Consider the following 13380-nt stretch of genomic DNA (forward strand, 5'->3'; position numbering starts at 1 on the left):
GGAGACCAGACTAAGCTATAATACAGAATCCTGTTTCAAGACATACAAACCGAGAAAAGAGACAAGTAAATAAATAAGTAAATAAGTAATAATAGAAGATACTTCTGCGATGTCTTTTCTGAACACTGGTCTGAGCACCTTACATGTATTAGCTCATTTGTTTTTCACAACTCTTTGAAGCGTGTTCTCTAAGGAACTCGGGTCTGTGTGTGTGTTGAGGCATATGCTTGGGATCACAACTTGTAAGGAGGGATCAGAAGCTTCAACTAACCAGTCTGACTGTCCTTCACTACAACGCTATATCAAAAAAATACTGAGCAATCAAAATTATATGTTGAGCCAAGTTTTAAATATTATGGATCCTAAAGTGCTGGTTTGATGATGTTTGTGTTCGTTGGATTTCCATCACAGCAGCAAGCACCTCAGATAAGCCAACCTCAAAGCGGGAAGTGCACATTTGGTTCACAGTTTTAGAGATTTGGGTCCCTTGGATGCTTTGTCCCATTGATGAGGCAGAACATGGTGGCAGATAGGTAGAGAGGGGGGACCAAAGTGACTTCACCTCGTGATGCCTAGGAAGCAAAGAAAGTGAGGAAGGGCCCAGGAGCTCAGTACACTATTCCATGAGTCACCCCAATGATCTTACAGTTTTCCACTAGGCACTACCTAACTCCTAAAGGTTTTGACACCTCCTAATAGTGCTATGGGCTGAGGACCCAGGCTTTAGTGTATGGCCCTTTGGAGGACAGTTGACATTCAAACCTTAAGTGTTCTCCCCAAACTCACATATGGAAATCTTAACTCCCAGGTTTAGTAGCGTTAGGGAGTAATTAGCTCCCTTGAACAAGTAGCACCCTCCTTGGATGGATTTGTACCTTATAAAAGAGGCCCAAGGGCGGGGGGCAGGGGTCATTCTCCCTGTTCCCTATGTGAGGAAGCAGACAAGTGACGCTTCTGTCAGTGGGGAAATGCCCTGCACAGAGAGAAAACTGCAGGATCTCCACGCTGAACTACCCCTGCCCAGAACAGCAAGGCGCAGCTTTCTATTGTGACTCTGACATGGGGCATAGGTTGTTTTGCTACAATACCTGCAATGGGTTCAGACAGTAGGTTTTTCCCACTCCTTTCTCTGTGGCTACTGAGAATTTTTTTTTTTTTTTAATTTAGGAACATTTACAACCTGCTGAAGTGATCATTTTCTCTTCCTCATTAGTAACATAATACTTTTCCTGTTATGAAATTTAAAAGTACCTGGGGCTTTTGTACAATAGTGTAATTATATTTATTGACGGATACATTTTATGGCAAGTCATAAACCTCTAAAAATAGAGGTGCAGTTCTAAACAATCTTTTTAATGGGTTGCCCTGGCAGAAGACAAAGAATGAAAGAAAGGCTCACAGTGCCCACCAGAAGCATGCCATGGAGACCTGGAGGGGGAGGAAGGCTGGCATAGTGTGCCTTCTTAGGAAATACTTTTAAAGATACAAGGAAGTTGGGAGAAGCATACCAGTTTGCAGAAAACAAACATGAGAAACAAAGTAATTCAGAGAAAACAAGCACGATTCCATTCAGATCATGCTACTGCTCCAGTCTACGCCACTTGCTTTGTCACTATGAGTATGTGTGTGTGCACATGCAAACACACGCGTATGCTGCTCTGAGGCATTGACACTAAATCACACCCATACTACGTAAGGCCCACTACCCACAGTTTCCTGGGTTTTCCAAGAATAGAGGTAACCTTTCCCTTCATCAGAGTTCACTGTAAACTAATCCCCAATATGTACTCTAATTCACTTCAGGCTCTTGTCGCATTTACTGTCTCTCCTGTAAGGCACACCCAGGATCATTCACTATAGCTAGTTACCATGTAATTTGGAAGACTCCCACAACCTCTCCATCTTTTATGACATTGACATTTTGAGAAACTCAGTCGACACCTGCCTTCATTTTTAAAATACAAAATTCCTCATTTTGAATTTCCTGGTTGTTTCCTCATTATATAGATCTCATATAGATCTCCAAATGCAATGTTCAGTATCAGGGCACATGTTGCTTGGCTGCCCTTCATTGGTGGGGTTAATTTTGACAACCCTGTCAAATGGCTGTTCTATTTTGACATCTCATGTGCATTCCTTCTTTTTCCTCTTGTGTGAGAACACTTTAAGACTGTGATGTCCTTAGCACCTTGAGAGGGTTTGGGGAAAACTCGGTGCTTGAAGAGTCCAGGAGGACACTTCCAGAGACATTCAACTGAGGAACGAGCCACTCTGTGTGTCGGTGGCATCGACCCATGGTTGAGGTCCCAGACTGGCTGCAAAGGAGAGAGCACAGTGAACACAGGCATCATCTCTCTCTGTTTCCTGGCAACAGATGCAGTGTGAGCAGCTGCGCCATGGTTCCATCTCTCTCTGTTTCCTGGCAACAGATGCAGTGTGAGCAGCTGCGCCATGGTCCTATCTCCCCCATCACCCCACCCACCACAATGAGCTCTATCCTGGAACCGTGAACTGAAATTAATCCTTCCTTCACAGCAAAGAGAGAAGTAACTAGTGCAATCCAGATCTAGGATGCTTCTAGTCAGTTTCTTCTAGCTTTATTGTTCATTGATAATTCTTACTGGAGTCCACGTTTGCTGTAGTCGTTGAAAAGTGGCGCCTGTTTTTCAGAACTCCTTCCACATTTACCAGCTGTACATGTGGTCTATGCCCCTTCTCTGTGCCATATCTATCATCTCGCTACAATATCAGAGTCTTGGATTACTCTCTTTCCCAATGGTTTACCATTCATAGTGATAATTTATGAATTTGTGATTTCTTAACGGTTTTAAACTTGTGATTTATCAAGTATTTTATACCCAAGCTGTCCTAAGTTTAACCAATGGAAGTTTCTTTATGTTCAGGCAACACACCTCTATCATGTCTTTGAGTATTTTAAAAAATATTTAAATCTTACAGTACCTATTCTGTCCTGGTATGTCATCATCCATCTCTCCAGGGGACTTTGGTTTCTTCTAGTGAGAAATGGCATTAGAGATCAAGCTGCGAGTACTATGTGTGCTCATAGTCCTGAGGTATCTGTTCTTCTGAGCTCTTTTGGGAGACAAAGCTAGGAGCCCTCAGCACATGTATGCATACTCAAACACACACTAGGTACATATATGGATCACATACATACACATGTAGTTATGCATGTACAGTTGTATCTACTTATGAACATACACAGAGCTTAAAAACTGTATTAGTCAGACTTTGTCATTGTGGTAAAACACCTGATATAAACAATGTGGGGGAGGTTTTATTTTGGCTGGGAGTTTCAGAAGTCAAAGTTCAAAATGCTTAGTTACCTTGGTTCTGAGCCTGAGGAACATCATCACAACTGAACTATATGACAGAGGCAACCCAAACTCATGGCAGACAGGAATTGTAAGAAGAGGAAGGGTGCTAGGAGTGACCTTTATTTTTTATTATTATTATTATTATTATTATTATTATTATTATTTTATTTTATTTTATTTTATTTTATTTTTTTGGTTTTTCGAGACAGGGTTTCTCTGTATAGCCTGGCTGTCCTGGAACTCACTTTGTAGACCAGGCTGGCCTCGAACTTAGAAATCCGCCTGCCTCTGCTTCCCAAGTGCTGGGATTAAAGGTGCATGCGCCCCCACGCCTGGCTAGGAATTACCTTTAAAGGCGTGCCCCAGTGACCTACTTCCTCCATCTAGAACCCACCTGCTAAAGATTTGACCATCTCACAAGACAGCATCAGAGCTAGGGGGCAAGACTTCAGCCTCTGAGAATGTAAGGGACATCTCATGTTCACACCGAGGTAGAACCATGGATTTGCACTGACTCCACTGGAGTTCTTCATGGCCTTTTTTTCCTGCCTTCGCTTATTCTGCATTTTGTATGCGCATTCTTCCACAGTGAACATCTGATTTCCATAAAGAATCACAAAATCATTTACTCAAATCATATATTGCAGCTTCACTCTTACATAAGCACAGTGGCTCTCGTTCTTATAAACGATTCAGTATTTTATGACTAGTTACTTAGCTAACATGAAAGAGGTCAGATGTTCAAAGCCTTGTACAAGAACGTAGCAGCTTTATTCATCATATACAAACACTGGTTATAACCCAATTGTCTCAGATTGTCTAGAAAGATGGATAACTATAATGATGCAGTTATACAATGGAATAATACTCAGCGATAAAAAGAAACAAATTACTACTGCATGCGATAACCTGGATAAACCTGAAAACCATAGTGCTAAGTTTTAAAAGGTAAAAAGAAATGAATACAGGAGGTCTGGTGCGATTTTAAGCAAAGCTCGTCTAGGACCAAATCAAAACCATCCTTGCTTCTGGTGGATTGATATTACCTGGGGAGTGAGATGAGGAAGCCTGCTAAGATGGAGGAACCATGTTTGCCTCAGGTGGGATGGGCAGGCACATAGGAACACGCACCTGTCAACATGCTTAGTGGCTGTAACAGCTGTGCATCATACTGTTTGTGCATTACAAAACTTTGGCCAAGTGGAATAGAGGCTGCTCCTGTTGGCTGAAACAAGGAACCCCACCCCCGTTAGAGCGACTCATCCTCTTGCTTTGTTTTCTTTAAGATTCCCCTGCCTCCGAACTGTCCAGGCCCCCAGGCACTTCTGTCTGCCCAGAACAAAGCTCTTACCTTCTTATCATTATTTAAATCAGAATGAGCACAGCCTAGGCTGTCACTTTGCACCAAAGATTTTTATGGGATGTCTGTTGTCTAGTCCATACAGAAGGATTAACATGGTAAAGACATGGGTGAAAATGGAAAATATCTAAATTAATATTTTAGATTAATCCTCATTTAAACCTTTACTATAGAACATAGTATGACGAGTGCAGAAGAAACCAGACAAGCCAGCTACAGAGAATTCAGGACATGCTGAATATTTCCAGTCTTGGATTAGCAAACATCATTTGGATGATCCAATGGTTTTTCTCAGACTTTCTCATAAATTCTGGTGCAGACCACACCCTTCATTATACACTCCTGAAGAGAAGAGATTGGACATTTAAAATACAAGTCAGAGAACAGGACATTTGGAATAATATAGCAGTTTACAATGAACCCACAAGATTACATTTAGAAAACACCCGGATGCTAACTTTCTAGTAGTTCACAATTACAACATAGAAACTCGAGAAAAACCATTAGAGTTGAACTGTGTTATTATACATGATCAAGCAGCAGTTTTTAATGCACAATTTAGATGCATTTAAATCCAATAAAATTGTCATAGTTATAATGCGCAATGTTGGTTGTCAGCTTTGTGGGAGTTAGAATCATCTATCACAAAGACAAACCAAACCTCTCGGCATGTCTGTGAGGGGCAGTCTCCGCCAGGGTAATTGAGGTGGGGGACCTGAACACCTGACACATGCTAGCATAGAGACATGCCAGTCATGCGTTAGCCTAAGGCAGAGGCAGTGGGCTGGGTGCCAGTGTCCATTTTCCTTTCCCCCAAATGTGCACCACCAGCTGCCTCAAGCATCTGCCTTCCTGTCTTCCCTGCCGTGATGGACAGTCTCTAACTACAGATCAAAATGAGTTCTTCTCTCTGAAGATGCTTTTTAGCTGGCTCTGGTCACAAGGAGAATAGTGACTAACATCAAAATGGCTTTCACATTTGCCTTACCCAAAGAGCAGCCAAATATACTCCCTGAGAGATTTGGCTTGGTTGATCCGTAAAAGGGACCTTGTGTTGAATTGACTCTTATACATCTGTTGTGGAGCTAGAGCTAAACCCAGTGCACAGTAATAGAAATACTCAACCCACTAGAGGACTGTATGTATATTCAGTGTGTGTTAATTAGTGAGCACAGACTCACAGTCTTAAAACTCCCCTAGAGTCCATCTGGTGGACTCCTTTGCCTCATTCTGATCTACTAACTAAAAGGTCTCCAGAGCTTAGAACTTAAATTGTGTTTTTGGTATAGTTTAGGATAAGTTCCTATGGACTCCGGAAAAACAAAGTGTTTTTACTACAATATTCTATAATTGGGCACGCCAGGGTTATATTTTACTTTTGAAGTATAGGCTTTTTTGGCAGTAAGTTTAAACAAGTGACATTCATCCATATTTTCATTAACTTTATTGTTTAGATACTACCACTTAAAATCTTGACCTAGCACACGTAGGACTCAAACATGAATTTTTAAAAATGGTTTTTCACTCAAGCACTAACCCTTGACTTTATTCTTGGTGTTATTGTCTATTTATACTCCAAAGAAAAAGGGACATTTTGCAACAAGCACAGCCAATGAATATATACGGCATTATTTCTGCTGCGAGGACTGGAAATGCTCTTACCACTACCATTCTCCCATCCAGCAGCGTTCTCCTTATGGCTGTCTCTTTCCCATCCCACTTCTGCACTTGCTTCAGGGAGCCTCTCTCCAGTGTCACGATGCTCTACAAAGACACGTTCACATGCTTGGCTTATCTCAGTTTCCATGACAGATGTCTCATCAAGTCACATTCATTCCCCAGGTCCCTAACTCTGAGAAGGGATCATCCTAGCTCTCAGTAGTCCACTGGACCAGCTTTCAGGAAAACAGTATTACAAATTACCTTGGCTTTTCTGTTGTCAGCTGTGGTTTCATCAAACTCCTGGCCCAACTTGAAGGAGATCTCTGTATTTTTAAAGGCACTTTCCGTTCTAATGGTGATATAATCCCCCTTTTTGCTGATGATCACAGTAGGCTTGGCCAAGTTTCCCAGTTTTCTGTTGGCTAACCCCACACCTGAAAAGCAAGGTATGTCAGTTTTGGGGGGTTTTTGTTTGTTTGTTTTGTTTTTTGTTTTATTTATTTATTTATTGATTGATTGATTGATTGGTTGGTTAAGGAGGCATATCTAAGAGACAGATGCCATGTCCATAGGTTTAAAGTTCTTTATTCAGTGATACCTTCAATGAGTAGATGGTGGGGCTTCCTCCCAAGGGCTTCCTCCCAAGTTTCAACAATGAGAGAAAATGCATGTTGGTGACACAAGCATTTTAGTGTACTGTTACAACAGTGATGCCAACAGAGTTTACAGCATAAAACTACACAGTTGCAAAAGTTTAGTTTGTCCACTCTGTCATGTCCAGTGGTATCCTCACCATAAAATAAGTCATTTCAGATTTGTATAAAGCATTAGAGACATTTGAGTTTGTATTTACAAACATTATAGCTGCTTTCAGCCTAACTATCTCCCATCCACATACCTTGCTATAACACGTTCTCTGTCCATAAGTAGCTACGGATATACAGAACACCCCCTCCCCCCATTTCCTTGGTAGAATCATATTTTTGACATTCTGTAGTTCATACTATGCCTGGTAAGAAGAACAAAACAGAACAAAGTCTCCACCACACTCTTGTCTGTAGTCCCTGCTCAACACTAGGATGGGCAGGCATTGGTGGGACGGAGTTTGAACTCACAGCATCCAACTAGCTCTTTTGATCTCAACAACTTCCACAGTTTTCAAGCTTCCTCATCTAGGAAATGTGTTATCTGTCAAGCTTCACACACTTAGATGATCATTTAATTACAGACAAACTCAAAGCAGAGACAAAATTTTTAGTTTGGATAAAGGTTAAAATTTTAAATTGTGGCTTTCTAGTATTCAACTCATAATCTTATGACCACATTAATTTCTATTAAACAAGCTTTCAGAAAATGCCAGAATATGGATTGACTCAAATTCTAATAGTTTTCCCCAAATTTCCAACGGCAAACCTGCAAAACTGTCTTCAAGTTCCATGCATTTAAATAGCTTTGTGTAAGTTCTAATTTATTTATTGCCAGTGAAATGGAAGTAAATTTTATGAATGAGACAGAAGATTGCACTCAGCCCACGAAACATTCCCCAGACTCGGGGGAGGGGGAATATTGGAAGAAAACCCTGTGTATCTGTCTTTCAAGGGACATTTGTCATAAAGCACTTCTCACCTAGAGCTTTCATGTAGTCATCGAAGTGCTCACTGGAGACAAGCTTCCAGGTGCCTAGGAATTTGTTGCTCATTGTGACAGATGAGAGAGTTCAGTAGAGTTCCTGGTGGGATGCAGCAGATGCCTGGGAGATGATGAGAGAGTTCAGTAGAGTTCCTGGTGGGATGCAGCAGATGCCTGGGAGATGCTGAGATCTTGCACAGCTCTTTTCAAAGAAACCCAAAGCATGTGACTCACCCTGAGACCCAATGAGGAAAGGCGGCGACCAGGCTGAGTGATGAATGGCTCTTAAGTCGTACACTGCCTATCCATGGGTGAAATAATCCTCTACACAATGTCCTTGTGTTTCCAAAACCACAAAAACAACTGAAAGTATTGTTTGAACCTTTAAGATATTTTTGGTTCATCTTACATTGATAGGCATGCTTAAGCCCTTCTATATATTATATGAGTGTGTGTGTGTGTGTGTGTGTGTGTGTGTGTCTGAGTGTCTGTGTGTGAGTGTGGATGTGTGTGCACACGCACACGTTTGCATGTGTGTAGGTATCTTACTGACTTTTAATTCTGACTCAGCACGATTAAGAGTTCTTGTTTTGCATTAATTTTTATTGATTATTTGGGAATTTCATATAATACCACCCTAATCACACTCACTTTCAGTCTTCCCAGGTCTGCTTCCCTTCCTTACAACTCCCTCCCTCAAGAAGAAGGAAGAGGAGGAGGAGGAGGAGGTGGAAGAAGAGGAGGAGGAGGAGAAAAAGGAGGAGAAAAAGAAGGAGAAGGAGGAGGAAGAGGAGAAGGAGAAGAGAAAAAGGAGGAGAAGGAGAAGGAGAAGGAGAAGGAGAAGGAGAAGGAGAAGGAGAAGGAGAAGGAGAAGGAGAAGGAGAAGGAGAAGGAGAAGGAGAAGGAGAAGGAGAAACAAACCCAGTTTGTGTTGTTCATATACTCATTGGAGCATCTTTATGACAAGTTTTAAGCGTTCTCTTCATGTTTCTCTAGCTAGGTTGTTACTTTTTGGGTGGTGGGGTGGCGTAGGGTAAGGGTTGTCACAGAATTCTTAAAAGGGGGGACAGTCTATGAGTATTGTAATAAGTGTCTCAAATATGCTGTGGGAGGGAAATGGGAGCCCACACTTTGAGGGCCCATTGAGAAGTTAAGGAGGCTTGGCATAGTTTACATATTCTGGGCAGGCAGAGTAGGCAGACAAGAAAGTCAGTCTGCCACTGTAGAGCACAGACGCTGTATTCATGCATCAGGATGGGAAGCAGCACTCTAGCGTGCCCTTTGACTGTGGTTTAGATTCATCTCTTTTTAAAAGCATACCTGAGGATAATAATTCTTAGTTTCTATGACAACCTTGAATTTAAAGCATTTTATTTAAAGTCCACAGATTTATAGAGAGATGATTTCCTACCAAATAATCCTAATGAATTCTGAGAGCTCAGTGTAGGATAGTCCCATGTGATTTGCTTAGATTGTCTCATTTCATCCTCTCAGACCCAGTAGAGACAGGCAATATTGTTATGTACAGCTTGACAATGAGGAAAACTGCATCTTGAAGTTAGACAACTTATTCCAAAACTAAAACAAAAGTCCAGATTTAAACTAGCATTATTCCCCAGTGCTAGATCCTGACTATGGACTAGCTTCTTCCAACACACAAACACACACACACACACACACACACACACCACACACAAACCATACACATGCATATACATATACACATATATATATGTATATATATATATATATACATGTGTGCACACATACATTCATATACACATACATATACATACACACATAAATATGTGAACTCACACACAAGCACATTCATGCAGATATACATATACACACATACAATGTGTGTATGCACACACATAAGCACACATACATGTACACACAAGCATACATCCACATACATGCACATACAGACATATACACGCACTCACATGCACACACTCACACAAACACACACAGACCCTGACTGACAATGAGAGATCCTGATATCACCATGGCTTTTTAGAAGTACTCTCTCTCTTCTCAATATCAAAAGTGACAGTCAAGGAAACCATGTGACATATCAGAATCCCAGTCTTTGACGAGAGGGAGCAAATGTCAAACAGTTTATACATACATGTTGCTCCCAGGAATGGCTGGACAGCTGCCATGCCTTCCTAGCAGGTTTTTAACACTAGCATTAATTTCTGGCTGAGTGATGACTAATATCTCCAGGTTTTACATTTTTGGTATACAAGTTACCAGCACTGACAGCCATGGAAGTGTATACCCCACAGTCGGGTCACTTCAAGTCCATAGAATCCTTGGCTTCAAAGGCTCAGGCACCTAGTACTATATCTGGATCATCACTATCCAGTCATGAGGTTTGGTGGTTAGGCTTCAAACTGACTGAGAAATGGGCCATGTTTACCAGTGTCTGATGGTGAACTCAACATGTGGCCAGATGGTGAACAGGAGAGTTCCTTAGCAAACCAATCTGCCCCCAAACCCAAGGTGATATGAGGGCAGAAAGCCCACTGTATTGGAATAGGGGAAAAAATCAGCGATTAAAGAAGCTTTTGTGGAAAGTTAAGGCAGGAAGATCTCAAATTCAAGGCCATTAGGATACACAGTGAGACTCTACTGTCTTCTTAAACACAAGCAAAGGCACTGAGTAGTGAAGATGGTACTTTCTTTCCCCAAAGCTTGATGGAAATGATGGTGTCCTCAGACCTCCAAGGCTTTTGTTGTCCTTATTCTATTAAGAATTACAGTAGTCAATTTGTAGTTTTTTCTGCACAAGTCAGTGAAGGTTTTCATACCACCCTACCAGAGCTAAGATTTCAGGCAGTTTAAAAGAGAGAATCCATGTGGCTTTGAATGGTCCCTGAGTTTAACATGAGACTAATGATGTAGTTCAAGACTCATAACAAGCCATATCATAATGAATCCATAGTCAAATAGTGGTCAAGGCCATTCATAATACTGCCGTGGTAGAACATTTACAACATGGATGCAATTTTAGATCAAAAAAATAAACTCTTTTAGGTGAATCACCAATTGTATCTGACTGCCAAGGTTGAACGGATGAACTTGGATCATGACAAGATTCTGAGGACAATGTATGGGCCAAAGATACAAATGGATGCCATGGAGGAACTGAAGAGAGCTCGAGACATTGGAAGACGCATTATAAATGCCTCAGACAGAAGGTGAAGAACAGAGACCAGAAACGATCCTAACTGGACATGGATCCTCAGACTTAGACTAAGTTTTAAGACAGTAGATAAAGTTTGGCTACACTGTGGTTGTGACTCTTTCCTTTCCACCGCTGATTCCCCACGTTCATTCTTGACACAAGTAAGGCTTTGAATCATACACTGAAAATCACAACAAAGACTCAAAGAGGTGGGTGAGGAGAGCATGCCCAGGAAGCACGTTCTTGCCTTTCAGTCCCGTTTTCCGGCTGCATTACAGCCACTCATTGCAGAGAAGAAACAATCATTCTGCAGCAAATGAACAGAAAGAGTATTCATGGTTTTCTACAAGGTGGCATGTTTCACTGCCATGATACTGCATTTGTATTTAACACACTTATAGCTACTGTAGCACTGTTGGAAATGTTAGTGGTACATCATTGGTGCCTGCCTTCATGAGTCTTATACTCTAATTGGGGGGACAACTATAAACTGGACAACTATAAACAGCTATTGTGATAGACAGTTGCTGTCCAAGGCAGCTAGCAGATGGGGGCCATGAGAATGCCACTGATGGGCCACGTTTTGAGCCACACAGGAAAATGCTTGGTACAGCTTTGTTTTTAAAATCTTTGAGTATGTGGTGTGTGTGTGAGTGTGCACACCATGGAGCAGTTGTGGAGCTCAGAGGACAACTTTGGTTGTCAGTCCTTGCTTCCTGCCTCCTTTGAGACCCTGTCCAGTGAGCTGCCTGGGATTTTTTTTCCCCACTTGCTATCTTGCTGTAGGGATTCTGGGGTCACAGGTGTCAGCCTGCATCTCTAGCTGGAGATTCAAACTCAAGTCCTCACTCATGCATGGCAGCCACTCCCCCCGCTGAATCACTTCCAAAGTCCTCATTTATTTAGCCACTAAGTGTATTATGAGCAATAATCTGTTTCATTCGCCTTCAGAGAATAGTCAACTAGGCATCATGCTCTTCTCAGGCCTGATTATGAATTCAAATATCCAAATCTCTGTCTTGCTTGCTTCAAATAAATACTTTTTGAAATGTAAGAATGTTGAGATTAAAATGGTTGCTTAATGCAAACCATACCTTGTAGCATCCTCAGGTACTAGTGCAGTCTTTTGGTTACCATGGTGATAACCGAATTTATCTGTCCCAAGGTAGCTAATAACTGTGCTTTCGTGTGATGGTAATAAAAACCAGGAAGAAGGTGCTATGAGCTCTCCAAATAATGCGATTAGCTTTGTCCTTAGCTAGAATCGAGTGCACTCAGGATCTTCTCCAAAGTGTAAGATGCCACCTCATCATTTCTAATAGAAGAGCTGAGAATTGAAGGCACTCTCCGGGGATGGATAAAAGACAGGGAGGCCCCTACATTCCAACCTCTTCCCCTGTCATTCCAGCATCTGCTGAGCGTCCCACAGCCAAGCTGCCTCCTTTGTCTTTGCTCTTGGGAAGGAAGTGATGTTAACATTTTCCAAATACATTCATGTAGGCTGACCTTTCTGGGAGCAGCACGAAATGCTGTAGAAGACATTTTTAGGATGCAGCCTGGCCATAGTGCTGATAGAAGAAAAGGATCTCTTTAAAACAATTCATTTGCAAAACATACTAGAAAGTGTATGTATGTGTGTGTGTGGGGGGGGGGGGGAGGCAGGGAGAGGGAGAGGGAGAAATAGGGAGAGGGAGGGAAATTTCAAAAATAAAAATTCATCAAAATTTAGGTGATTTGATCCTATATTGCCCAGGCCTGTGTCTGCTCCCTCCTTTATTTCCTTGATTGAACCTTAGACTTTGTTTTCAGACGTCTCAAGGCCGTGAGAGCATAGTTTGCATGTGACCTTCAAGTGTAAAGAGTTGAATTTGGTCTGGGGGGGGGGGCTTTTATCCAGCTAGTCCAATCTTTATTTCTTCCAATGGCTAAAGACGTGTGTTTTTCACATTCTAGTTAAGTCTGGAGAGTAGTGCATGCGCATAACTGTTGATTTTCTGTGAAAATGAAACCTCTTGAACTGGATGGACTTGGAGTCACAGTAGCTGCTGCAGCAAGGGTCAGGATTTCAGCAGCACAACTGAGCTTCAGGTATTGGTGGATGCGATCCAGTGGCAAGGGACCCAGGCAGCTTTGCTCCATGAGGACACTTGGAGTTCCAGATACCTTGCCTTTGGGGTTGCATGATGTTTTGTCTT

At 41.8% G+C, this 13380-nt stretch overlaps 1 protein-coding gene across 1 annotated transcript; it reads right to left on the reverse strand.

Moving 5' to 3' along the window:
• Positions 1-4090: 4090 nt before the first annotated feature.
• Pmp2 (peripheral myelin protein 2) lies at positions 4091-8125 on the reverse strand. Its single transcript, NM_001030305.2, has 4 exons — positions 7987-8125; positions 6622-6794; positions 6361-6462; positions 4091-5040 (listed from the first exon to the last, which is right to left on the reverse strand). The coding sequence occupies exons 1-4, from the start codon at positions 8057-8059 to the stop codon at positions 4990-4992; spliced, it is 399 nt and encodes a 132-aa protein (NP_001025476.1). The 5' UTR covers positions 8060-8125; the 3' UTR covers positions 4091-4989.
• Positions 8126-13380: the final 5255 nt, after the last annotated feature.

This window comes from Mus musculus, chromosome 3 (genome assembly GCF_000001635.26).
Source record: "Mus musculus strain C57BL/6J chromosome 3, GRCm38.p6 C57BL/6J".
NCBI lineage: Eukaryota > Metazoa > Chordata > Mammalia > Rodentia > Muridae > Mus > Mus musculus.

What these genes read in the sequence shown, in the direction of transcription:
- Pmp2 (NM_001030305.2), bottom strand. Translation starts at nt 8,059, where the DNA reads ATGAGCAACAAATTCCTAGGCACCTGGAAGCTTGTCTCCAGTGAGCAC. An exon ending in TGACTACATGAAAGCTCTAG is followed by an intron (nt 6,795 to 7,986) that starts GTGAGAAGTGCT and finishes CTTGCTTTTCAG; the next exon opens with GTGTGGGGTTAGCCAACAGA. An exon ending in CTGACAACAGAAAAGCCAAG is followed by an intron (nt 6,463 to 6,621) that starts GTAATTTGTAAT and finishes GTGTCTTTGTAG; the next exon opens with AGCATCGTGACACTGGAGAG.